Source organism: Hyperolius riggenbachi, chromosome 1 (assembly GCF_040937935.1).
Source record: "Hyperolius riggenbachi isolate aHypRig1 chromosome 1, aHypRig1.pri, whole genome shotgun sequence".
Lineage (NCBI taxonomy): Eukaryota > Metazoa > Chordata > Amphibia > Anura > Hyperoliidae > Hyperolius > Hyperolius riggenbachi.
In genome coordinates, this window is record NC_090646.1 from 261,297,007 (window position 1) to 261,324,707 (window position 27,701).

Here is a 27,701-nt window from a genome sequence, read left to right on the forward strand (position 1 = left end):
CATCCTCATTCTTGGGAAGGGCTTAAATTTGCAATCAGCAATCCCCCCCACCCCCATTTCCAATCAGATCAGATTTAAAAAGCTGTTCCTCCACTGGCTTAAGGGCTCTTATTATTTAGGCAGGCCTGTGTCTTTTCTTGTATTTTTGCAGGATTGCCCTAGGCAGAACCTCATTTTTGCGTTGCCTCTTTACTGTTGCCAGCAGAACTGTGTTGCTACTGGCATCAATTTTGGCTATTTGTTGTGGTTTCCTTCAAGGATAGAAGAATTCCTAATGTGCTTTATTTTAAGATTACTCAATTTCAAAATGCTATCATATGGATGTGTCAAACATTCATAGTGTCCTCCAGAAACAGGCATGAAGCTACCATGCCATCACTCCCACTAGGATATGTTCTGGTAGTAATTGGGATGCAGGCTGCTGGAGCAAGTGTGTGCCAACCTACACCTTCCATGTGTTATAGGGCTCTAACTTTTCTAAATCCATATGGCATGGAGAAGACATCTAGCTGGGGGTAGACAGAGGCCATGCCACACTTTGTAATAATATGGAATATGGAAATTAGTGGAATCCCTACTGTGGGTTTTTGTTTTTAGTCACTCACTATTTTATTGTTACCTCTCCAGTACTCCTGTTAAATACCATCCTAAGTGCAGAGTTTTTTTCTGAAAATATGGTATGCCTTCTTCACAGCTATTTACTGTATGTGGCATTTACATCATTGCATTAATTTAGCATTCGTAAACACATAAAACTGACCTCAGACCAGGCACCAGTTTTCCATTGTGCTGGACAGGGAACTCGGCTGCATGCTCTTCTGTTATCGGGTCTCTCTCCACTACAATACTTGCTGTGAACTGAGCGATTTGTACCATCATGGAGAGGCTGAATGCAGCGTACCACTCGGATTTGATAGCCAGAACTTCCGCAGCTCTTTGTGCAGTGTTCCCAGTCATCTGCTATCCACCTATAACAAAAACAGCAAAACCATCATTGCTTTAACACAAATATGCAGCATGTGTTCTTCAATAAGTTCATTTTAAACTTCTGCCCTGAAAATGTCATGTCATCAGAAAAAACTTTACAAAGAGATACATGACTGAGCAATAGTTCAAATCCCATGAATGCTTTACATTATTATTATTATTATTATTATTAATTTATAAAGCACAAACATATTCTTTGGCGCTGAGCAAAGTAAGAAACAAACTTGAGGTACATAATGCATTGAGTCATCAATCCACATTACCACACCTGTAAAGTTACATTGCCTGTTACTGCTTTTAGTAAGTTTACCATTTATTGGAAATGCTACAGTATGTTTTACATAGTAAAAGGCATTAATGTATCTATAAACAGTAGATAGCAGTCACAGTGATATGTGGAGACAAACCACATGTTTGGATATCTACAGTCACCAGATTTCAGAGAAATAATTCACTATTTGCTGTTGTTTACCCCAAAGCAATTATTATTTTTGCTTTTGATGTATATGCAGAGCCTCTGTTTGGGTTCAAGGTGCGTTTGCAGTCTCTGGGGGGGTTCAGCGCATCTCTGATCGGAGGCCATTTGGAGGCGGCCTGGTGATGCGCTGATCCCACTTTTTGCGCAATTTTCAATTTTCAATTTTACTTGGTAGTGCGCCCAGGCTATGCATATGCATAAGTAGGATTTAGTTAGTGTTAGGTCCCCTCCCATGGAGGATTGACTTCTTCGCAGTGGGAGGGACGAGTACTTAACAAGTTGCATGCAAGCTGTTACAGGAAACCAACATCCTCCAGTGGTAGACAGGTCATGTGTATGCTCAGTGTGTATTTTATCCCATAAGTGGGGCTTGCACTCTTTTGCAGGTAGGCACTCATCTGTTTTTAAGTATCGCTGTTCATTTCCTTGCTATAAACTCTGGATATTGGTGCAGCATTAGTTGTGGGGGGTACAATTGTTGCAGGGTTTCGGCTATTATATTGCCAAATTCTGGATATTGGAAAAAATGAAATAAATGGGCACTGGGGTTTGGCCTTTTGATAGACAAAATCTGGATTGGCCTTGGCGCAGATAGCGATTAGTGTTAGGCTTTTGTATATAAGGGTCAGTGTTGGGGATAGGGCTATAAGTTAGTGATAGGCTTAGTCATAATAGAGTTATTGTTAGGAGATAGGGTTAGAGGCTAAGGTTAGAGGCCCTTATTTATTCCACTATTTCTCCAAATTTTTATCCTAGGTTATACTTTTTTACACATTATCAATAAAATGCCCTTTATTTTACCAGCAAGCAAGAAAATACATAGAATAATTTTGATAGTACTTTTTCACTTACTTTTTAGTACATTTTCAATTGTAGAGAGCTGAAAAGTTATTTTAAACAAAAGATGATAAAATATCTCCTGGGAAAAACCTTTGGAGAAAAGGTGAATTTGATTGGGCCCATAGCGTTAGGGGGAAGAGCAGGGGGAGGTTACACAAACTACAGATGCTGAGCCATTATTCGAATATTGTTAACGATATTCAAAATGATGGCAATCCTGGCACCTAAATTACCACACAAATCTTTTGATTGTATGCTGTTTAACCTTAAATAAATTGATCCTGAAATAGTATATTAATGCTGCCACATCCTTTGTTCATAGGAATAAGCATTCACTTTTGGCAACTTACACTGGCTGTGTGCACTCCTGTAGATTGCACATTCGACGTATCGGTTTAGGCTTTCTGTTGGCCTCACAGAAGCTTCTATGCACCATTTTGCTGTCACTTTTTCTTCTGCAGCCATATTTTGTAAACTGAAAACCTTTCAGGACATAACCAAAAAGTTTTTTGATAAATGCAAATAGTCATTTGTGAAACATATCAAACTGCAAGGAGCCTTATTGTATGGTTTAAATTGAATTAGCTGTCAAACATGATTTAAAATGAGATATCAATCAACACCTTATTACTTTAAACTCTGACTCTGAATTACACACTCAGAGTGTATCTACACACCGAAAATACACACACTTCTGACTTATAACACTCATAATTATATAAATTCATTCCACAAGCACTATCTTCTACAATTCATGACCTCCTCTTCTGCAAATTCATGGTCTTCCATGCTGACCTACTCTTTCCTTCACCATCAATAATGTTCTCTCCATCTCTACATGCTGTTAACTGCCATTTATCCATGACACTTGTTCAACACTTCCTAACCATGTCACTCAGCACTTCCTGTCAATGCTGTTCTCCTCTTATCATCTATGCTGCTCACCTCTGCTCTCCTATGCTATTTTTATCTCCTCATCCATGCCACTTTACCTTTTCCTAGCCATGCCACTTCACCTTTACCTATCCATGATCTTTACCTTTTCCTACCCATGTTTCCTGTCATTTCCTGTGTTGCTCTCCTCTGTTCTTCCACACATTTCTTTCCCAACCAGGCCACTTGCTTCTCCCCATGTATGTGTCTCTCTTTAAATAATCACTTCTCCTAAGAGAATTTATTCTGCAAGGAATGCATGAATAATGTATCTGCTGATCCATTTATACTATATTGAGGTAGACTTTATCGCAGAATAGCTAAGAAATACAGATGGTGACATAAATAATGGAGAACCTCCCAAAAACATACAGATAAGTTAATTGGCTTCCCAAAAATGTTTAGACTATGGTAAGCACAAGATTGTGACACCTATCAGCAGGACAGTCAGTGACAAGACTATAGACCTGATTCACAAAGCGGTGCAAACTGTTAGCACACTGGTGAAATGCCCCTTATCACGCCTAAACTCAGTGTAGGCATGATAAGTTTAGGCATGACAAGTTTAGGCATAAGTTTAGGCATGATAAGTTTAGGCGTGATAAGTTTAGGCGTGATAAGTTTAGGCATAATAAGTTTAGGCGTGATAACTATAGCACCAACTGGGTTGGCACCGCAGTGCGCTAGCAAAGTCTGGTGCGCAAAACGTCGCATAGAGTTTAATAGTGCTGCTTTGCGGGCGGGACTTTGTGATCTAAACTTATCTAAACTTATCACGCCTAAACTTATCACGCCTAGACTTATCATGCCTAAACTTACCATGCCTAAACTGAGTTTAGGCATGATAAATGGTTATCATGCCTAAATTCTTTAACTGGGTTATCACTGCTTTGTGAATCGAGCCCTATATATACTCCATAAAGCACTGTCTAAGATGTCAGTGCTATATATGTTCAAAATAAATAAATACATTTGACAAAGACAGGCAGTGTGTGTGTGTGTGGGGGGGGGGGGGGCATGGACTGCACACAAGTAAAATTATAAAGATAAAACAGGATGAGGTTCTGCAGGCAGAATGGACAGGGTGGGGGCCAAAAAATCCAGTGATAGGCAGTGAGGAAGGTTCGCATTAGGGCTCTCTCTTCACCAGTCTCATTTTCCCTTTTTTAGAATACATCCAACACGTACCAAATTTATAAAAAAAACAGGATATTAAATGTGTTGAACTAAAGCTAATATCCAAATGTTGTCTCTATCAACAAGTTGTTTACTACAATATAAAATGACAGTACTTGATTGGCACACCTAAGTTTTTGCCTTAAAATGTTACTAAGCAGTTGCTGCTAATGTTATTCTATGCAAATACTAATAACTATGCACTAGCAACAACTTGTATCTGCTTAACACCTCTATTATCATTATTATTTAGTATGTACTGTATATAGTGCCGACGTTTTTTGCATTCCTTCACAGAGTGCATATTCATGTCACCAACTGTTCTTCAGAGGAACTCACAATCGAATCCCTACAAAAGCCATGTGTCTGTTGTCTTTGGCCAATTTAGAGCTAAGCCAGTTAACTTATCTGTATGTTTTTGGGCTTGTTATACTGTAGGCTTTACACTTTTATGGCATATATTCCCATGCGACATTAAATCTTGATTTCTATCTCAGAGAATTACAGTTGACAGTATAAATCATAAATATTCACCTCCACCACAAGGTTTTGAGCATGGAGACCAACTCTTTAAAGCCCACTCGTATGTATCCAGTTCTTCTTGCAGCACATTGTTATTATTTATAGATGGCAAAGAGTCTTCATGAATGATGTATTTGTAAGTTAAACTGGACTTAGTGTCATTCTCCTGGGGTATCACCTTCCAAAGTACAACAAAGAGAAAGTGTAACGTTAAAAAATCTGCATTCTTACAGTACATGGAAATCAAGAAAAACACAAGACGCCTCTGCCTTTCAGTGAACCGGTAAGCCAAACAAGCATTTTTCCAGGAATATTTTTCTAGCGCTGGCTGCTAACAAGCTCCAAGAAAGAGTTCATTAGATCTTTCCTTTTAAATGTATTTTTCAGACAAAGAAGGCAATCAGTAAAAGATTAGACAAAATAAATCTAAAGAATGCTACCAGATGGCAATTTAATTTTGCATAGGTTTATTTTTCTGAATGTATTTTTTTCTGCTCGAGTTGTATACAGTATATATACAACAAAAACAAAAGTAGAATGTGTTAACTAAAATAATTAACTTTTTTCCCTCACTGACAGCTGTGTTAATGTAAATACAGTTTGGCGTTAGTATTACAAAGCAAAAGGTTGCAGAAAATCTAATCAATGCCCAAAAGTTCCCTTGGTTAACTTAGGCATATAAATGTTCCAAAGCAAAATCAATTATCTTTTCACAACTTCTTAACAGTATGGCCTCTTTCACAGTAGGATGTTGCGTTTCAGTGTGACGTTAAGGTCACACAACGCGGCCCGAACGCAACGCATATAGAGTTTAACTTGGACATTATTGTGCTTTCTTTATTATGCCTCTCTTGGTGCGCAGTTTTTATCGCATAGCGATGTAACTAAAGCGGTGCATGCATTACATTTAAAAAAAAAAAAATTACTGAGCATGTGCAACACAAATAACACAGCAGATTCATTGCTAAACGCACAGCATGCAGCACTTTCTAATAATGCTACACGTTACACACAAAAGCAATGTGTGCACTGTGAATGTCACACAGACTTAGTATTGCTGTGCGTTAGTCTGCGTTGAAACATTTTCTAACGTGCGACTTTAACATCGCACTGTGAAATAGGCCTAAATGCAAAATTAATATAAACAGCGACTTATTATATCTTTTAGATGTTTTAATGTATTCTGTGCACTGCTAGTAGATAACTGTTTTTCTATACATAGTGATGCCATAATTGTTTGGGTCGGTGTAAGAATATCAGGTATTTATCATTGGCTTGCACATAATATTCTGATGTCAGGCCTGCTCATCACAATAATTTTCTTAACTGCTTTAGTGCGCTCATACCATGCACTTTTTAATATCTGATCCTTTCTAAGGCTATGTATACATGCTGGATTAAACTTGGTCAGGACAGCCGATAAAGACCAAGGATCTAAAACATGTGCGGGAGCTCCCCTAATGTCACCTAAAGATCTGGCATGTCACATCTTAAAGAAAACCTGAACTGAAAATTAAAAGTCAAAATAAGCATACACAAGTCATACTTACCTTCCATGTAGTCTACTCCTCAGTGTCTTTCTCCTGTCCTGTGTCCTGTTTGTTCACTGTGATCAAGGGAATTTTCCATCCTCCATTTTGAAAATGGCCATTACCCTTAACAGCTTTCTGGTCAGCACACAGTTAAACTGTAACATCGTCCACTTGAGCCATAGGGAAACATGGACATTACCTGGTACATCAGTTTTCCTCTCAGCTATTAACTGACAGCAACTGATATTTTACTGACAGCAACTGATATATTTCAGATCTGACAAAATATTGTCAGAACTGGAAGGGATTATTGTCAGAAGAAAATGGTGAGCTTCTGAGAGGAACTGATGGCAAGGTAATTATGTAATGTTCATTTGACGTTACCTCATGTGTTTATTTTAAATATTTTTACTCAGTACAGGTTCTCTTTAAAGAGATGTTAGTATACTTCGGACAGGGGTGGAGGACAGGCGAGTGGGAAGTTTATGAGCGCGCATTGCGGTGGGGTAGCAACTGTGGCCTAGTGCCCGTTTTTTAACGGGTGGGCCTTTTTACTAGTAAATACTGTATATAATAGTACATAGTTACTTGACCCGTAGTCTATTCATGTGTATATACTTAGAATACCCAAAATGGCAGTTACTTACCAAAACTACAATGGCATTATGCAATGGCCCATCCGTGTGTATAGTTTCAATATCATCTTCAAGTATGTATTCCCATTCTATACCAAGGTCAATAAAAGATCGAGATTTTGCTTCTTCACCTTTTCCATTCAAAATGTAATGTCCCGTAGCCTGGTTTTTAATTGCTTAAAAAGGAAGATATAATTAATATAACATCCTACTCACTGCACATTATACGTTATGCAACACACAAGCCCTGTAGTAGCTGAAGAAGAATTGTAGTGTTACAATTTTGTGGACTATTTTTCATTCATTCCACACAGATGACATTTGTTTTATCCAGCCGCATATCATGAGTTAAGCATTAATGGGTTTTGCAATCAGTAACACTTCATAGCTCAAACTCTGGCTGGGTGAACTCATCTCAAATTCTAGTACAGTTTATAAACTTAAACTGTCGTGTAGAGAATTGAAGATTGTACGATTCCATAAAACTTAAATTAAAAATACCAGTCTGCTAAAGTGTTACTGTTGAAAGACATGTTATGGTAAAACCCTTTTCTTGAAGAAAATATCAGCTACTTCAGAATAATTATAAGTTTCAGCAAACTATACTAAAGCATGCTACCTGTATAGTGCTGTTTTAATAGGAATAGGAAGTAATGACAGGGTTTATCTGTTATGGGCTATGGTCAAGAAGCTAGGATTCTGATATCCTTATTATGTAAATACTCCTTCTTCACATTCAAATATCTACCATAGAAAATTAAGGATTTCTGAATTTCATCTCCTGTTTTTCTGCACTTAAATACTCTTTGATACATTTTACTAATAACTTTAATGTGATGTTTGTGTGTGGCATGACTGTGTCTCTGTGTGTGTTAATGTGTTGTGTGTGTATGTGTGGATGGTGTTAATGTGTGTCTCTGTTTGTGCATGTGGCGTAGCAATAGGGGGGGGGGGGGGGGGCAGAGATAGGTGCGCTGTATCAATTGTTTTGTATAGAGTGCTGGGGGGGGGGCAAATGTAAAACTTGCACTGGGGCCCACAGCTTCTTAGCTACACCACTGTGTGTGTATTGTGTGTTTTAATTCATCATTACTTTTTACTACTGCCCTGTTAGCTGCCTTTACCACACAATATAGTATAAAATCTACTACAGTATAGTTACAAAAATTGAAAATGTGTGGAACAAGTACTGTATTTTGGAAAACTTTTGAAACAAGTAATGATTTTAGCTGTACCTTTCTTATTCAAATACAGCTGACATTATTTCTAGATTTTGCAATGCAATGTTCTGATCATTTACACTACTAGTAAACCATTTTTGGAAAAAACAAGCACATTGCATTACTCATAGCAACTTCATCTATAGACGGGCAGTTTACTGATGTTTAAAATGTTTGCTCTCCTCCCACTCCCACATAGGATAAATAAAGCATGTCTGTTATTTAACCACTTAAGCCTATCTGGACGAGTATTCTCGTCCAGATAGGCACCACTAAAGGCAAAATGGACGAGTATTCTCATCCAGTTTGCAAGCGGTGGTGTGCATTCATGCGCAAGGCCACGGCCCTTCGCACCCCAGCTGTTTTCCGTTTCGACAATTGGGGAAGGGAAGCAAGGCTTCCACAAACCAATCGCAGTGTCTGTAATGAATGGACATGACCCCAATCAGGAATGAACGTGAATCGAACTAAAAAGAACTAAACACATCCTGGTAAATCATGGTTCCTGGTATCAAACTAAACACATCCTGGTAAATCAGGGAGTGTTTCTGAACGTTGAATTACACATCACAGATTTTTTTTTTTAATTAAAAAAATAATATGATAAATCACTTCCAAAGCCCCTCCCCACCCACCCCAGTTACCAAGCAAATAAACAAAACAAAACACAAATTTAAAAAAATCCATAAATAGATGCCTTAGGGACTTAGTTTTTTTAATATGTATTTCATGAGGGTATATTATTGTTATTTTAGTACACAAGGGCTTACAATTGATGGGACACACACACACAAAAAAAAAAAAACACAGAAGAAATACACCTTTATTTCCACATAATATATTGATGCCATACATTGTACTAGGATCATAATTTAAATCTTGTGATAGCCGGGACTAATGGGCAAATAATATGGGTGGGTTTTATTTATAGTAGCATTGCTTATTTTAAAACTATAAGGGATGGAATTGGAGAAATAGTGTATTTTTTCTTTTTTTTTTTGTGTAATTGCCTATAAAATACATAGAAAATAAAGTAATTACTGAAAACAAACATGGCTCACAAAAAGCTTAAAGTGACTCCGAGCTCACCCAAAAAAAGAAAGTTGTACTCACCAGGGGCTTTTTCCAGCCCAGTGCTGGTCGGGAGGTCCCACGCTGGCATCCTGGCTCCTCTCCTTCTCCCCGCTCCGGAATGGCTGACTGGCCGCAGCCCGGGCGACACTCGCCCGAGTGTCGGGCTGCTCCTTCCGCGTATGATGCGGATTACGTCACACGCCGGCCGCCTCGCGTCATCACGGCGGCTGGCGTGAAAGTACTGCGCATGCGCGCTTTAATCGCGCATGCGCAGTACTTTCACGCCGGCCGCCGTGATGACGCGAGGCGGCCGGCGTGTGATGTCAGCCGCGTCATACGCGGAAGCTGCAGCCCGACACTCTGCCGAGTGTCGCCCGGGCTGCGGCCTGTCAGCCATTCCGGAGCGGGGAGAAGGAGAGGAGCCAGGACGCCGGCGTGGGACCTCCCGACCAGCACTGGGCTGGAGAAAGCCCCTGGTGAGTACAACTTTCTTTTTTTGGGTGAGCTCGGAGTCCCTTTAATTTGTGGCAAAAAAAAAACCAAGCTATAGATCATTTACTTTTGATGAGTAGTGATAAAGTTATTGGCGAATGAATGGGAGGAACGCTGACAGGGGAAAATTGCTACCATCCTGAAGGTGGAAACACCTGCGGGCTGAAGTGAATAAAAAAACAAAAACAAAAATATCATATGCCACACAAATTTAAAATTTCACAATCCCAACAAAAGCCAGCACACGTCAGCAAAACCGCAACTGGGAGTAAACAGGTCTATGCACAATTTCCCTCTCTTACCCCATTATATGTCTGACATTTATTACTGATCTAATTACAGTGGTTGGACAAAATAATGGAAACACCTAACATTTTGGCATCATAATCTTTGAACATGTTTTAAGCAATCAAAACTTGACATATGTTAATTTTTTTTGTTTATTATTTTTGTTATTTGATATGTTTAACTGAAATAATTGTTTTTTTACAGATATTTAAACCAAACTTGGTTATAATTTATAAAAATAACAGATTTCTCAGACTTTCAAAGAGGCCAAATTGTTGGTGCTCATATGGCAGGCGCTACTGTAACAGAAACTGCCCGAATGCTCGTCATTTCAAGAGGTACTGTCTCAAAAGAAATGACTGCCTTTGAAAGAGAAGGAAAAACGTCCTCAGCAAAGCACAGTTGTGTCCTTCTGGTGCTATGCACTCCACTGCGCGCTCTTCCAGAGACCTATATAAAACATCTCCACATAGCGTAATACTGTATGACCAATTATTTTCATATACTCCACAGTGCGGGTGCGAGTGACAAGCGTGTCCACACGTGATCCCCACTACCCTAGAGGTCAAAAGGCTCACCAGTCATTATTCACAGGAGGAACCACAGCGCACTCATTGGACTCTTATGTGATATACATATTGCTTTTTATGTGATTTGTGCATCTAATATAGTAATAGGTGGTTTAGTGATAACTGGGTAGCGCAGCTTTTTAAAAAGTTAAAGCACAGTGGCCAAAAGTCAAAGTTGTCTGAGAGAGGCCATCGGACTCTAAATCGAATTGTTAGAAAAGCTCACAAGACCACGGCTCCTAAAATCACTGCAGAGCTGAATGAACACCTACAGAACCCAGTTTCCACAAAAAACTGTTCGTCGGAAGCGGCACAAATCTGGATTCCACAGAAGAACTGCAATTAGCAAACCTCTGCTCTCAAAGACAAATGTTTCAAAGCGTTTAGAGTGGTGTAGAAACCACCAGAATTGGTCCCTCAAGCAGTCGAAAAATGTGATTTTCTCTGATGAATCATCGTTTAACTTATTTCCGACCTCCGGCTGAGTGTACGTTTGGAGACAGCCAAAAGAAGCATTTCATCCAGACTACCTTCTCCCAACCGTAAAACATGGCAGGTTTTCTGTGATGATCTGGGGTGCTATTTCTTGGAAATCCGCCGGGCCAATGATTTCCCTTCATGGGAGAATTAAGAGCTGAGACTTTTTAGGAATTTTGGGTGACCAAGTTCATCCTCTGGTTCAAGAACTGTTTCCGGAGGGGAATGCCATCTTTCAAGATGATAATGCCCCAATCCATACAACTATAATTGTTAAAGAATAGCACAAGGAACATTCTAATGAAGTTGAGCATCTCATCTGGCCACCACAATCCCCATTATTGTGCATTTATGGTCGTTTTTAGAGATTTGAGTAAGAAGTCGATTTACGCCACAATCATCTCTAAAAGAACTGGAGGGTGTTTTAACTGAAGAATCGGCTAAAATTCATTTGGAAACAATTCACAATTTGTATGAATCAATATCTTGGAGAATTGAGGCTGTAATTGCTGCAATAATACATACTGCATAATGCAATAATACATACTTTATCCTAAATAAAGAATAATACAAAACAATGCATTTCATGGGTTTTAATGGGCTCAGACCTATGAAATGTGTCGTCTTGTATCATTCTTTTTATTTAGAATAAAAAAAATAATATCTACCCTTTTTTCATTTCAATCCCTTTGTAATTATTTTCCTTTCTATCCGAATATTATCTGCATTCCCTCCTGTGTGTGTTTTTAATGTGTATTTATTAATATCTCTGCAATGGTAGGCATTTTTCATGCCTTTTTTTACCAGTTTCTAAATATTTTATCTTTTGTGGGGATCCTTCAACCCTCCTAAGAACATAAGTATCTGTTAGGATACTGTAATCACAGAGAAATTTATTTGAAACATTGATAATTGTGGTCAATCTTATAACAGTTTTTAAATTTAATTTTCTATTTGCTTTTGATTATATCGGTATGATAGCAGGTCTTTAACTCCCCACTAGAGGGCAGCAGCTTACTATTTTAAAATATACTTTCATTTCTTTAATAGACCAGCATCAGAGCTGGTCAGTTTAACAAGCTGTACTTTGGCTACTATTTCTCCAGTTAAAAAGTTATAGTCAAAGCTGGCACAGTGTGGTGTGTCCTCAGATGCCTTAGGAACATTACAGCTGAAAGACTCTTGAAACATTAAAAGGTAAAAAGACCCATTAGCCACAGGCAATAGGCCTGAATCATTATTGTATGCTGACATGACGCTGTTTATACATTCTGTACTTACGTGTATTTTGAGAACACCACAAAAAGTATGCAGTGCTCTGATTTCAATAATCCCAATGCATTTATTTTTCAATTTAATTTTGATAAATAGCTATGGGGAGATAAAATGCAAGACAGCTGACCACTTGTTTGTTGATGAAAGGAGTACATGAAGTTTTACTGGATTTGGCACTGAGCAATAATAACATCTATTATTTATTGTTTCTAAAATGGCTATGAAAGTTATCAACTGCAAAAGTTTTTAATCAGAATGGGAAAAATTAGTTGTTTTTGTTTTCACAACAGAAACATTTTTAATAAAAATATTTTTGAGCCCTGTAAAAGCTAGGTTGTTTCATGTCATTGGTGGTGGAAAAGTCACTTTTCAAAAGTGGTCCAGACTTGTTTGACGCTATCCTGGAGCTGTACTGCATCCATATTGCATGAATAAGCTGCACTTCTCCAGGGATAGGTTTTGGCCCACTGCAGGGTCTGCTGCCACTATAGAGTGAATGTGTGCCATTTATTGGATGAATGCTAATACAGTCCATTGTCTGGGTAAAATTGTATCAATGGAATGGTTAATTAGGGAAAACAAAGAAGAAATATGGACATAATAAATGTACTATTTGTAAGCTGGCACATACAGAACCACTGCAGTTTTTGACCTATCCACTGACTGCATATTCCTTGAAAATGCATGGCAGACAACCTATTATGAACAAGTAATAGGTAGGATTGAGGCGCCCAATGTGTGTTCTCAGGGGCGCCTCTAGCCATTTTGTCATTCCAGGCGAGAAAACCTGTGGTGCCTTCAACTCCCCCAACACAACACCTTCGCCCCCCCCCCCCCCCCCTTCCCGTGGCACACACCTTCTATTCAAATAATCATAATGTGGCAGTGATTCACCAAAAAATGATCATAATGTGTCAGCGTTTCACCAGAAAATATACATATTGCGGAGGCGTTTCATCAGAAAATAATCGTAATGAGGCAGCGTTTCACCAGAAATTACACTTATTGTGACAGTGTTTCACCAGAAATATACACAATGCGAGCAACGTTTCACCAGAAAATATACAATGCGGTAGTGTTTCACCAGAAAATACACATAGGCCCACTTTCATGAGGCACAAAGTAAGACAGAAGGAGGCACAGGGGGACTGAATAAGGCAGACAGGGTGACATAGGGAGGCACAGGGGGACAGAAGGAGGTATGAGGGTCAGAAGAAGTCACAAAGAAGAATAGAAGGAGGAACAAGGGAAAAGAAGGCGCTACACAGGGGCTCACAATGGGCAACAAAAGGAGGCACAATGGGGGACCAATTGAGACACAAAGGAGAACAGAAGGAGGCACATGAGGACGGAAGGAGGAAAACAGGGGGACACCAGGAGGTACAATGTGGGGTAAGAAAGAGACACAAAGGAGGACAGAAAGAGGCACAGGAGGACAGAAGGCAGTCCACAGACGGGCAGTGGGCAGTACAAGGGGACAGAAGGAGGCCTGAGGGCCAGAAGGAGCTACAAAAAAAGGACAGTGGGAGGCACAAAGGGGGACTGAAGGAGGCACACAGGAGGCGGGAAGGAGGCACACAGGGGGACAGAAGGAGGCACAAAGGGGGGCAGAAGGAGGCACAATGGGAGACAAAATAAGGCACAGGAGGAAATAAGGAGGCACAGGGAGACTGAAGGAGGCACACAGGGGACAGGAGGAGGCACAATGGGGGGCAGAAAAAAAGCACAAAGGGGCCAGAAGGAGGCACAGGGAGACAGTAGGAGGCACAAAGGGGAACAGAAGGAAGCACAAAGGGGGACAGAAGGAGCAACAAAAGGGTGACAGAAGAAGGCAGTGGGGGGTGTAAGGAGGCACAGTGAGACAGAAGGAGGCAGAGGGGGACAGACAGCCACAGGGAGACAGAAGAAGGCACAGAAAGAGGCACAGGGGGACAGATGAAGGTGCAGGGGACATAGGTGGCACATGGGGACTGAAGAGGCACATGGAAACAGAATGAGGCACAAAGGGAGACAGAAGGAGGCAGAGTGGGACTGAAGGAGGAATGGGGGCAGAGGTAGCACAGGGGACAAAAAAGGCACAAGGGGAGATAAGGAGGCACAAGGAGAAAGAAGGAGGCAGAGGTGGCACAAGGGGACTGAAGTAGGCACATGGAGACAGAAGGAGGCAAAAAGGGAGACAGGAGGCATAAACGGAGACAGAAAGACAAACAGGGGGTTAGACATGGCACAAGGGACTGAAGGAGGCACAAGGAGACAGAAGGAAGCACAAAGGGGGGGGGGAGGATGTACACGGCATAGAGAGACACAGTAGCAGCTGCCTGCAATTTACGCCAAGCAGATGCATTAGAAGCAAGGGATAGAACATCTGTGGGGATGGGGCTTATTCAGGGGGCGTGGCTTCATCTAAGGGGCGTGGCTTAATCCAGCAACATGGCGCCCCCAGGACCAATGGCACTCCAGGCAATGGCCTGTACTGCCTATGCCTAGAGGCTCCCCTGTGTGTTCTATTTTAATGTTTTAAAGTGTTTAAAAATTCCTCAGGTCAATACAAAATGCCTTGATAGCATAGGGGATAGAACACACATTGGGCGCCTCCATCCTACCCATTTCCAGTCAGTCCTCCTTTGGAGGTAATAGATTTGCAGTTTTTCTGGAAAGTCTATCGTACTACAGGAGAGCGACCATCCAGTATCCAGCAGGACCTGAAGTACTGAGCAGGGACAGTTAATTCCCTGCAGGCCTATACAGTGGTTTTGGCCCACTGCAGGGTCTGCTGCCACTATAGAGTGAATGTGTGCCATTTATTGGATGAATGCTAATACAGTCCATTGTCTGGGTAAAATTGTATCAATGGAATGGTTAATTAGGGAAAACAAAGAAGAAATATGGACATAATAAATGTACTATTTGTAAGCTGGCACATACAGAACCACTGCAGTTTTTGACCTATCCACTGACTGCATATTCCTTGAAAATGCATGGCAGACAACCTATTATGAACAAGTAATAGGTAGGATTGAGGCGCCCAATGTGTGTTCTCAGGGGCGCCTCTAGCCATTTTGTCATTCCAGGCGAGAAAACCTGTGGTGCCTTCAACTCCCCCAACACAACACCTTCGCCCCCCCCCCCCCCCCCCCCTTCCCGTGGCACACACCTTCTATTCAAATAATCATAATGTGGCAGTGATTCACCAAAAAATGATCATAATGTGTCAGCGTTTCACCAGAAAATATACATATTGCGGAGGCGTTTCATCAGAAAATAATCGTAATGAGGCAGCGTTTCACCAGAAATTACACTTATTGTGACAGTGTTTCACCAGAAATATACACAATGCGAGCAACGTTTCACCAGAAAATATACAATGCGGTAGTGTTTCACCAGAAAATACACATAGGCCCACTTTCATGAGGCACAAAGTAAGACAGAAGGAGGCACAGGGGGACTGAATAAGGCAGACAGGGTGACATAGGGAGGCACAGGGGGACAGAAGGAGGTATGAGGGTCAGAAGAAGTCACAAAGAAGAATAGAAGGAGGAACAAGGGAAAAGAAGGCGCTACACAGGGGCTCACAATGGGCAACAAAAGGAGGCACAATGGGGGACCAAATGAGACACAAAGGAGAACAGAAGGAGGCACATGAGGACGGAAGGAGGAAAACAGGGGGACACAAGGAGGTACAATGTGGGGTAAGAAAGAGACACAAAGGAGGACAGAAAGAGGCACAGGAGGACAGAAGGCAGTCCACAGACGGGCAGTGGGCAGTACAAGGGGACAGAAGGAGGCCTGAGGGCCAGAAGGAGCCACAAAAAAAGGACAGTGGGAGGCACAAAGGGGGACTGAAGGAGGCACACAGGAGGTGGGAAGGAGGCACACAGGGGGACAGAAGGAGGCACAAAGGGGGGCAGAAGGAGGCACAATGGGAGACAAAATATGGCACAGGAGGAAATAAGGAGGCACAGGGAGACTGAAGGAGGCACACAGGGGACAGGAGGAGGCACAATGGGGGGCAGAAAAAAAGCACAAAGGGGCCAGAAGGAGGCACAGGGAGACAGTAGGAGGCACAAAGGGGAACAGAAGGAAGCACAAAGGGGGACAGAAGGAGCAACAAAAGGGTGACAGAAGAAGGCAGTGGGGGGTGTAAGGAGGCACAGTGAGACAGAAGGAGGCAGAGGGGGACAGACAGCCACAGGGAGACAGAAGAAGGCACAAAGGGGCACAGAAAGAGGCACAGGGGGACAGATGAAGGCGCAGGGGACAGAGGTGGCACATGGGGACTGAAGAGGCACATGGAAACAGAATGAGGCACAAAGGGAGACAGAAGGAGGCAGAGTGGGACTGAAGGAGGAATGGGGGCAGAGGTAGCACAGGGGACAAAAAAGGCACAAGGGGAGATAAGGAGGCACAAGGAGAAAGAAGGAGGCAGAGGTGGCACAAGGGGACTGAAGTAGGCACATGGAGACAGAAGGAGGCAAAAAGGGAGACAGGAGGCATAAACGGAGACAGAAAGACAAACAGGGGGTTAGACATGGCACAAGGGACTGAAGGAGGCACAAGGAGACAGAAGGAAGCACAAAGGGGGGGGGGGAGGATGTACACGGCATAGAGAGACACAGTAGCAGCTGCCTGCAATTTACGCCAAGCAGATGCATTAGAAGCAAGGGATAGAACATCTGTGGGGATGGGGCTTATTCAGGGGGCGTGGCTTCATCTAAGGGGCGTGGCTTAATCCAGCAACATGGCGCCCCCAGGACCAATGGCACTCCAGGCAATGGCCTGTACTGCCTATGCCTAGAGGCTCCCCTGTGTGTTCTATTTTAATGTTTTAAAGTGTTTACAAATTCCTCAGGTCAATACAAAATGCCTTGATAGCATAGGGGATAGAACACACATTGGGCGCCTCCATCCTACCCATTTCCAGTCAGTCCTCCTTTGGAGGTAATAGATTTGCAGCTTTTCTGGAAAGTCTATCGTACTACAGGAGAGCGACCATCCAGTATCCAGCAGGACCTGAAGTACTGAGCAGGGACAGTTAATTCCCTGCAGGCCTATACAGTGGTTGTAGGAACTGCAACACACCTTTGTGAGTATATATTTATATAAGTTTATCCTCCCTATACCTAACGATACTGCACCATTGGGCTCCTGGTCTCTCCCTACTTCTCACCTAGGTATTCTTGGCCCTTACAAGAATCACCAAAGAAAAAAACCCAATTATAAAAAAAAGCTCTACAGTGAAATACTTTCTGGCTAGAATTAAAAAAAAAACATATCTTTAGGGCTCATCCTGGCTGGGACATATCGCCGAGTGAAAACAATATCTTATAGGAACAGATACCTCAGGTCTCATCTCTTGTGTATACTTCTTGTTGTGGTATGATTCTTTCCAAAGTACCATCCTCCATATAGATAAATGGTCTGTATTGCTAGATTAAGAGTCTCCCGAGAACTGGGATGAGATGTTTGCCAACATGGCCAAAGCCTCAGTTAATATTATACTGAAGGAAAAAGCCTATAAGCTATTTTATGAATGGTATTTCACCCTTATAAAGCTGGCTAGGATTAAGGCCCTCTCTCTCAAATGCTCAATGTTTCCAATGCACCTCCTTCCAGGCATATCCACCTTGCACTATTGGTGGGAATGTCCACCCATTTTAAACTCTTGGGATGTGTGCTTCCACCAAATATCCTTAACTCTGGAATTTTCTCTCCACAGAGATATGAGCATAGCCCTATTCTGCAAAGATGCCCTGGGTCCTAATAAGTATCAGAATAAGCGTGTTACGTTATTCTGCACTAATAACCAATGTCTAACAGCAAAGGATTGGAAAGGCCGCCTTCATAGGCCTCTGATGAAGTGGGGAGACCCGTGAAATAGCTGTCAGGCCGATCTGTCACCCTTATGTTTGCTTTATTTATGTACCTGATGGAACAAACACTTGAGGTTTGAGCTTGATTGCAACTCTGCCTGCCATTAGCATAGTGTCAACTTCTGTTTCCAGTTTACATTTGATTACTGGTTAAATGTTGTGTTGATGTATAAAGTACCCAGATGGGAAGATTATTCTGTACCCAGATGCAAACTTCTATTGTGTTTTGAGTATTTTGAGCTTTAAAGAAGTCCCACTTGTCATGTAACCAATAAGCTATTGCTTAGGCATTCCACTAGTTACGTATGTGCCAAACTATTAATAGTTGAAGAAGATTGTTAAATGAGTACAATCTGTTAATGCTTGTTAACCATGTTTCTTTTTCTTATTAGGGACACAGGTATGTTTTGTGTTATTGACCTTCTGTCCAATGTACACTGCCAACCTGACAGACAATGGTAGCTAACAAAATGGCGGAGAAGCAGGGTGACTGTGTATTCACAATCAAGATACACAGTTTGAAATACGGTGTGGCATTCTTCATAGCAATGTATACAGATACACCACTGGGATTGGTCATTTCTCAACAAAGGTAGATCTCAATTTTAAACAGACCTTTGAGTAATGCAGTCATCATATAAATGTGGCATTAACTGTGTATCTTGCTACTAAAAGAAGGGTACTAGGGCTTGACTTAAAAAAACAATGTTCGGGTTTATTTTATGTCACTAGGTGGGTCTATTTGACCCTTTAATAATATGATAATAATTACTGTTAGCAGATGTGCTGTGTTTGGAGATTGCTGATTCATTAATCAGTTATTTTTTTGTACTTGGGAAAGGCCTTTCATCAAAAACTAACACGAGTATTAGCAGTGCAGGTAGCTATGCCAAAAGTGCTAACATGATATTAGCCATGTTAATGCCATGGTATTAAGGATAACATTGAAATGACTATAATGTATGCATACAATGTACATGTTTTTTTTTTCTAAATCATAGTAACAGTATAATTCATCACATGTGCTCTGTGTAGAGCAATGATGTATTTTCTGAAAAACAAATAGCCAGTACGCCCTGCAGCAATACCAGGAACCAATAAAGACCTTAGACTAACATTTCCAGAATAACACAAATAAATGCACACTTAACAAGTAACATATGGGAATTTTACTGCCACTTGCAGAAATTTTGTTATAACACATACAGCTCTATTAAAGAAATTTTAGCTGGTATCTACAACATACAAAAGATGAAATATATAAGAAAAGCATTCATTATTGCAAAATAAGGGTTAATAAGAGAAATATATGATAATCATAACTCTTGTTACCTTTATGATGGAGTATAGTATTTATGAGCATTATCATGTATAGTAACTTATTGTTACAAGATTTAAAAAATTACTTCCAGAAGTTTTTGTAACCTTTCTTTACTGGCCCCCACTTTATCAGATTATGAATATTATTTATTTATTTAACACTAAAATCCTTTGCAGCACTGTATAGAGTCTATAGCTATGTTACTAACTGTCTCTCAGAGAAGCTCAAAATCTAATCCGTAAAATATTGATAGTCTTATCCCACCCCAATAGTCTAAGATCAATTTTAGGAGGAACTACTTAAATTATCAGTATGTGTTTGGAATGTGGAAGGAAGGAAGCCAGAAAGCCTAGAGGAAACTCATGCAAACATTGCCCAGATTTTATTTTAACATCCTAAAGCTGCAAGGTCAGAGTGCTATCCCAAAAGCTGACATGCCACCCAATACAGATTAGTCCTCTTCACCTAAAAACATCTTAAAGAGACTCTGAAGTCTCCCTAAAATGAAGTTTTTATTTTAAAAACCTCATTAAAGGGACTCTGTAACAAAAATGTCATTGTGTTTTCTACCATCCTACAGGTTCCTAAACCTATTATAATGTGCTCTGGCTTACTGCAGCACTTTATACTATCACCATCTCTGTAATAAATCAGCTTAACTTTCCCCTGTCTGACTTGTCATCCTGTGTCTGGAAGGCTGCCAACTCTTCAGTGTGATCTGCTATGCATGCCCCCACTGCAGGCCCCCTCTATGCACACTTCCCTGTGTGTGTGTGTTATTTACATTAGCCGGCTTTTCTCTGCTCTCTTATCTTTTACAAGCTGGATAAATCCTCTGTTCACATACTGATGAGTCACATACTGCAGAACTACAGACAACCCGGCAGAGCTGTCTGCAAGAGTAAACAAACAATCAGCTTGTAACTCTTCAGTGAGATGGAGGGGGAAAGAAACAGACAAATGATCTCTTGAGATTCAAAAGAAAGGCTGTATACAGCCTGATTGTGTATGGATGTATTTTCTATGTGTGGACATACTGTACATCAACCTACTTCCTATTTTGGTGGCCATTTTGTTTGTTTACAAACAAACTTTTTAAAACTGTTTTTGACTACTTTTAATGCGGTGGGGAGCGGCGAAATTGTGACAGAGGGTAAAAGGAGATGTCCCCTAACACACTGGTTTGTTTACTTTTGTGTGATTTTAACAATACAGATTCTCTTTAACATTATTGTCCGACCTAAAACACCGCAGAACCGCGGCTGAAAACCCCCTCGATCACCCCAAACTCACGGGGGTACACGGCAGGCAACTTCCGCATAGAGGCAGCGCAGCTCTGCCTCTATGCGCGTCAATCAGCGTGGATCGCCGCCTCTTCCCCGCCCCTCTCAGTCTTCCTTCACTGAGCGGGGCGGGGGAGAGGCGGAGATACGCGCTGATTGACTCGCATAGAGGCAGCAGCAAAATCCACGACCAAGAAAGACGTGGATTTTGCCTGCCGTGTATCCCCTTGAGTTTGGGGTGATCGAGGGGGTTTTCAGCCGCGGTTCTGCAGCGTTTTAGGTCGGACAATAATGTAAATGTGCAGTTACAGCCAGAAGGCTGTTTTAAGCCCTGCGCTCAAGAATTCACGGATCACCAAGATCCAGATTGCATGGAAATGAATAGTTATATTACCATATACAATTATCATACATATATATTAAAAACTTTCTGATACCATGGCAGTTACATGAATCTGCCTAATATCTTTAAAAGTACCAGTCCAGCCAAATATCATACAAACACTTTCCTGGTAAAAAAAAAGACAAGTTAAAAAGTCCAAAATCTCTCTGGCTTTTTTAAAAGCTTCACTGTAGTCAATGTAGGCGAGTAGGTCCTTTTAAGCATGCATTTCATAAAAAGTTGACCAGCGCTGCAAGATATCCATGTGTGTCACTCCCACCACCAACACCACATGGAGAGCGACTCACCAATTTTGTTGGACCACAGATTATAATGGTCAAATGCGCATGCGGGGCATTCAGGCTCCCCTCGCCTACAATCAGTACTCCGCCCTTGCTGCAGTCACCACCAATCGTTGCGTTTCCAAACAAATGCCTCAAACATATACAGTTTTTCCTCAAGATAAAATAGTGAGAAACTCACATAGCGCAACACTGTATAAAATCACAACTATTTATTCCTTTTCATGCACTTACAAATCCGCGGTTAGGTTTGGCCCATAGAGTTTTTCCCACGGGCTCTCCTCCGCTCAGCCTCCCGGTATGGCCGAATGGAATCCTCAATCCAGTCTGTATGGATCAACCCAGGCCTCCCACCGTCTGCTTGAAAGTGCGGAAGACGCCGTCTGTAGGTCCGCCCGATCAATTTCGTCACAACACGTGTTGATGAGGCGATAAGGTAATGTAAGGGTTATGCCCAGTTCACACTGACATATGAAATTCCGGGTTTAACACACCACAAACAACCACAAAGAGCTCTAGTGATAATGTCAGGTGAGCAAATCATTGTTTATGCTAGTTGACACCTCCAGGTCATAAATGTTAGTCTTCTCGGCGGCAATCTTTGTGTAGTGGTGTGTAGTAGCCGCCGTGCTTGTGCACACATTCATGGGAGTGAAGGCATTCATGTGAGTGAGGTTTTCAAGCCTCAATGGTAAGGCTGAGGTAGTTCATTGACAGTTAAGAAACAAAAAAAACACTGATTCTGCACTGAGGCATTATACGGGGTAGTGGTGGGTACTAGGTGCCAGTAGTGGTGGTGAAGAATTATTGGGTTATGGTCGGTGCACTGTACTAGGACCATCAGACCTGTCTCCAACAGCTAACTTGTGCACTGGACAGAGAACAGCAATACAATAGCAAAAAAAAAGCCACATGTACCAGCCCTAAGAAGGGCTTAGCTGTTCAGGACGATGTGGTAGCAGCAAGAATCTGCACTGAGGACACAGAACAAAGGCCTACCTAATGCTCTCCCAGCCAGCAGCACACTCTCCCTGATCTGCTTAGCACAGAAGCCAAACACAGACTGCATTCTGATAGGTGGAGTAGTAGTCCAGGTGGGAGGGATAACTGATTGGCTGCCATGTGTCTGCTGACTCTGGAGTGAAAGGTCAACTTTTGGCTCCATTATAATGTGTAGGGGGTGGTTCGAACATGCCAAGTGTTCGTCTGACAATGGAAATGCGAACACCCTTTGTTCTTGCTACTCTGTGCTGTCCATACTGGGCGAGGTAGTCACACCGATATAGACACACTGATAATGCCTTTGTGATTAGTCAAAAAAATGAAGACAATAAACACACATTGCTGGAAACGTAAACCCTTTCCATAACCTGAATAAGATTCTTTCAGCAAGGTGATTCTAGACTATACACTGAAGAATTGATAGCAACCTCCCTGTGCAGGAAAATGGTCCAGTCCTGCAGAACCATCATTTTCTGTATCTGTAAATGTCCGGATGATTTTACAGCATAGAGGCAGAAAGACATTGTTCCTAGTACTTGTGGTAATGTGTTCCCTAACATACAGCATTTTAAAAAAAAAGTTGTGTTTGTCAAGAGTTGTCCATTAACCCTTTGGGGAGCTGTCTAACCCCCCCTTAAGGACCAGACCATTTTACAAGTGGAGGAGTGCATTTGGGGGGTTAAGGCAGCAGGATCCCCACTATAACTAGCATGGTGACCTAGTGTAGCCAGGTGTATTTTTTTATTATTTTCTTTGTTCTTTTAAAATTCTTCTTAGAAAAAAAGTGCCATTTTTTTGAGGGGGGAGCAGCAGAGAGCACACACACATGGAGGGGAACTCGCAGCCCCCCCCCCCCCCCTCAGCAGAGTGGCAGGGGCCAGCCGGGATTTTACTATTTCCCGCCATGGAGCCTAAACTCTGCATGCCGCTGGCGCGGTCTAGTCAGTGACGTCACTAGACTAGGCAGCGGCATGCAGAGTTTCCCTCGCTCACCCGGAACAGGTAAGCTGTTCGCCAGCTGTTGCCACTCTGGAGGGGAAAGCTAGGAAGGGGTAGCGGGAGCCCCAGGTGAGGGGGGGGGAGACATTCCCCGCTGCTGTGTGTGCTCGCTCACCCTTCCAGGCTACCTAAACTGGGGACACCTAGAACTACTACCTAAACCGGGGACACCTATATACCTACTACCTAAACTGGGACACGTATATACCTACCACCTAAACTGGGGGCACGTATATACCTACTACCTAAACTGGGGACACCTATATACCTACTACCTAAACTGGGGGACACCTATAGACCTATTACCTAAATCGGGTACACCTATATACCTACTACCTAAACTGGGGACACCTATATACCTACTACCTAAACTGGGGAAACCTATATAACTACTACCTAAACTAGGGACACTTATAGACCTACTACCTAAACTGTGGACACGTATAAACCTACTACCTAAACTGGGGACACCTATAGACCTATTACCTAAACTGGGGACACCTATACACCTACTACCTAAACTGGGGATACCTATAGACCTATACCTAAACTGGGGACACCAATTATTTTGTGGTGTTATGCTGCCCACTGTGTGATTTTCTGCTGAAATGCTGCCCATGTTGTGATTATTTTCTGCTGAAATGCTGCCCACATTGTGATTATTTTCTGTTGAAATGCTGCCCCCGTTGTGATTATTTTCTGGTGAAAGGTTGCCCACTGTACGATTATTTTCTGGTGAAATGCTGCCCACATTGCCATTATTTTCTGGTGAAATGTTGCCCACGTTGCGATTATTTTCTAGTGAAATGCTGCCCACTGTACGATTGTTTTCTGCTGCAATGCTGCACACATTGCGATTATTTTATAGTGTTATGCTGCCCACTGTGTGATTATCTTCTGCTGAAATGCTGCTGCCCACATAGTGATTATTTTCTGCTGAAATGCTGCACACCTTGTGATTATTTTCTGCTGAACTGCTGCCCACGTTGCGATAATTTTCTGGTGAAATGCTGGCCACTGTATGATTATTTTCTGCTGAAATGCAGCACACATTGCAATTATTTTATGGTGTTATGCTGCCCACTGATGATCGGAACCAGCAAATTCTGTTCCGCCGGAATCCACGGATTCCGGCAGTGTTAAATTCCGTCGCTATGAAAATTCCTCCAGATTATTATAAATTCCGTGGAATTCCGGATTCCGTTGGAAATAAAAAAAAAAATCAATCTCTCTCTCTCTCTCTCTCTCTAGTAGGGATGGTCACCTCTTTCTGCGGAATTGTATTTTCTGTAATTTTTAGGTGGAAATTGGTCATTCCGTTCCATTTGGTCGGAACAGAATTGCTTTTTCAATCTGGCAGAATTCCAAAAATGCCTGTGAAAATCTGCCAGTATCAGTTGATGGTTTTAAGCTGAAAATCCAGATCAATGGCATTAAGTCCTAGAGAGAGAGAGAGAGAGAGAGAGAGAGAGAGAGAGAGCTCAGTTTTCTCTTGGATTGATCATAATGGTACATGGCATGCTAGGCTGGCTTTAGCATGTAGTGTGGTTGGTGGTCTAGGGGGTAAATCAGATACCTACTACACACTGAGACCTGGGTTCAATTCCCGTCCAAGATATGTAAGCTGGCGTTTGAAAAAGTACAAATCCTTAAGGATGCTACTTTTTCTATTGGATTGATCATAATGGTACATGCTAGGCTGGCTTTAGCAAGTAGTGTGGTTGGTGGTCTAGGGGGTAAGTCAGATACCTACTACACACTGAGACCTGGGTTCAATTCCCAGCCATGGTATGTAAGCTGGCTTTTGAAAAACTGCAATTCCCTACAAGATGATGAATGATACAAATAAATGGATGGATGGAGAAGAGAGAGAGAGAGAGAGAGACCAATTTCCGCCTAAAAATTCCAGAAAATACAATTTCGCGGAAAGCGGTGACCATCCCTACTAGAGAGAGAGAGAGAGATGAATCTATCTGGCTATCTGGGGATCTCTTCGGACAACTGTTGAACACAAAAGGCAAGGCCATGCCTGGCTTCAAATCCTTAGAGAGAGCTCATTTTTCTATTGGAATGATCATAATGGTACATGCTAGGCTGGCTTCAGCATGTAGTGTGGTTGGTGGTATAGGGGGTGAGTCAGATACCTCATACCTACTACACACTGAGACCTGGGTTCTATTCCTGGCCAAGGTATGTAAGCTGGCTTTTGAAAAAGTACAAATCCTTAAGCACGCTACTTTTTCTATTGGATTGATCATAATGGTACATGCTAGGCTGGCTTTAGCATGTAGTGTGGTTGGTGGTCTAGGGGGAAAGTCAGATACCTACTACACACTGATACCTGGGTTCAATTCCTAGGCAAGGTATGTAAGCTGGCTTTTGAAAAAGTACAAATCCTTAAAGTGAACCTCCAGACTAAAAATTGACTCAGCAGCACTGGAGAGGCCTGGTGTTTATTTAACTGTTTCACAGCATCAGAACTTTGTTTCTCTTATACAAGCCTCATTTTTAGCTGCACAGAAAAAAACTGCCTGGGCATTTTTCCCTTAATGCTGTGCAAAGCATGATGGGATTTCTGATGTTGTTGTTCTTGCTCTGCTGTTTTGGTGCAATTTTTTTTTTTACATTTTGACTTTGACATTTGAAGCCTAGCACGTGCAGCTGGGAGGGGTGATCAGAACACAGGACAGTTGGAACTGTGTCTCCTGCTCCCTGTCACCTCCTTTCAACCAAAAAGATGGCTGCCCCCATGACAAAGATGGCAGCCCCATGAATCACAAACTAATGTAACTTAATGACAGTATGTTTGTTTAGGCTGAAGTTCCCCTTTAAGCACACTACTTTTTCTATTGGATTGATCATAATGGTATATGCTAGGCTGGCTTTAGCATGTAGTGTGGTTGGTGGTCTAGGGGGTAAGTCAGATACCTACTACACACTGAGACCTGGGTTCAATTCCCGGCCAAGATATGTAAGCTGGCTTTTGAAAAAGAACAAATCCTTAAGCATTAGGGATGGTCGGAAATACCAATTTCCGATTCCGCGGTAAATCCGCATTTCGCCATTGCCAAATACCGATTCCGCTTTCTGCTACCAATTTCCGCATTCCAATGTGGAATTTCCGCCGGAAATCGCGGAAATTTTTACTGTAATGTAAATGCAGAAAATAGGCAGATGCGGATTTTCTGCATTTTACATTACAGTAAAAATCTGACGACTTTAGCGGTTAATAGCAAAGCCCCCGTAAGTCCTAGAAACACCAAATTTTCAGGGTTTATTAAGCAGAATCTCCTGAACAAGATGCAAAAAAAGTTTTCAAAAAGACCTTATAGTTTTTGAGAAAATCGATGTTAAAGTCGGGCGGAATTTCTTCGATTTCCGGCGGAAATTTCCGCGATTTCCGGCAGAAATCCACCTAACGCACTTGCATTACCGATTTCCGCATTCTGATGCGGAAGTTCAATTTCCGATCGGAATTTCGGAAATTGCATTTCCGTGGAATCCAAAAGAGCATCCCTATTAAGCATGCTACTTTTTCTATTGGATTGATCATAATGGAACATGCTAGGCTGGCTTTAGCATGTAGTGTGGTTGGTGGTCTAGGGGGTAAGTCAGATACCTACTACACACTGAGACCTGGGTTCAATTCCCAGCCATGGTATGTAAGCTGGCTTTTGAAAAACTGCAATTCCCTTCGAGAGAGAGAGTGATTTTTGTGTTTTCCGGAAAAATTCAGCGGAATTCCGGTTCCGAGGTTTAGCAATTCCGTTCCGACGGCTGGAATCGGAATTGACCTAATTCCGTCCGGAATCGCGGAATTAACAATTCCGCGGAATCCAGCAAGCATAGGTATGTGTGATTCTTTTCTGCTGAAATGGAGCCCACATTGCGATTATTTTCTGCTGAAATGCTGCCCACGTTGCAATAATTTTCTGGTGAAATGCTGTCTACTGTACGATTATTTTCTGCTGAAATGCTGCACACATTGTCAGTATTTTCTGCTCAAATGGTTCCCACATTGCGATGATTTTCTGTTGAAATGCT

At 41.8% G+C, this 27,701-nt stretch overlaps 1 protein-coding gene across 3 annotated transcripts in view; it reads right to left on the reverse strand.

Annotated features, from left to right (window-relative positions):
• ADAMTS3 (ADAM metallopeptidase with thrombospondin type 1 motif 3) overlaps positions 1–27,701 on the reverse strand; it is a 267,310-nt gene that overhangs the window by 20,947 nt on the left and 218,662 nt on the right. For all 3 annotated transcript variants that reach the window (XM_068233398.1, XM_068233397.1, XM_068233399.1), the window contains 4 exons: positions 7,116–7,279; positions 4,949–5,114; positions 2,656–2,788; positions 761–968 (listed from right to left, as the gene is read on the reverse strand). In XM_068233398.1, the coding sequence (XP_068089499.1) occupies positions 761–968; positions 2,656–2,788; positions 4,949–5,114; positions 7,116–7,279 (671 nt within the window). The remainder of the gene's footprint in view (positions 1–760; positions 969–2,655; positions 2,789–4,948; positions 5,115–7,115; positions 7,280–27,701) is intronic.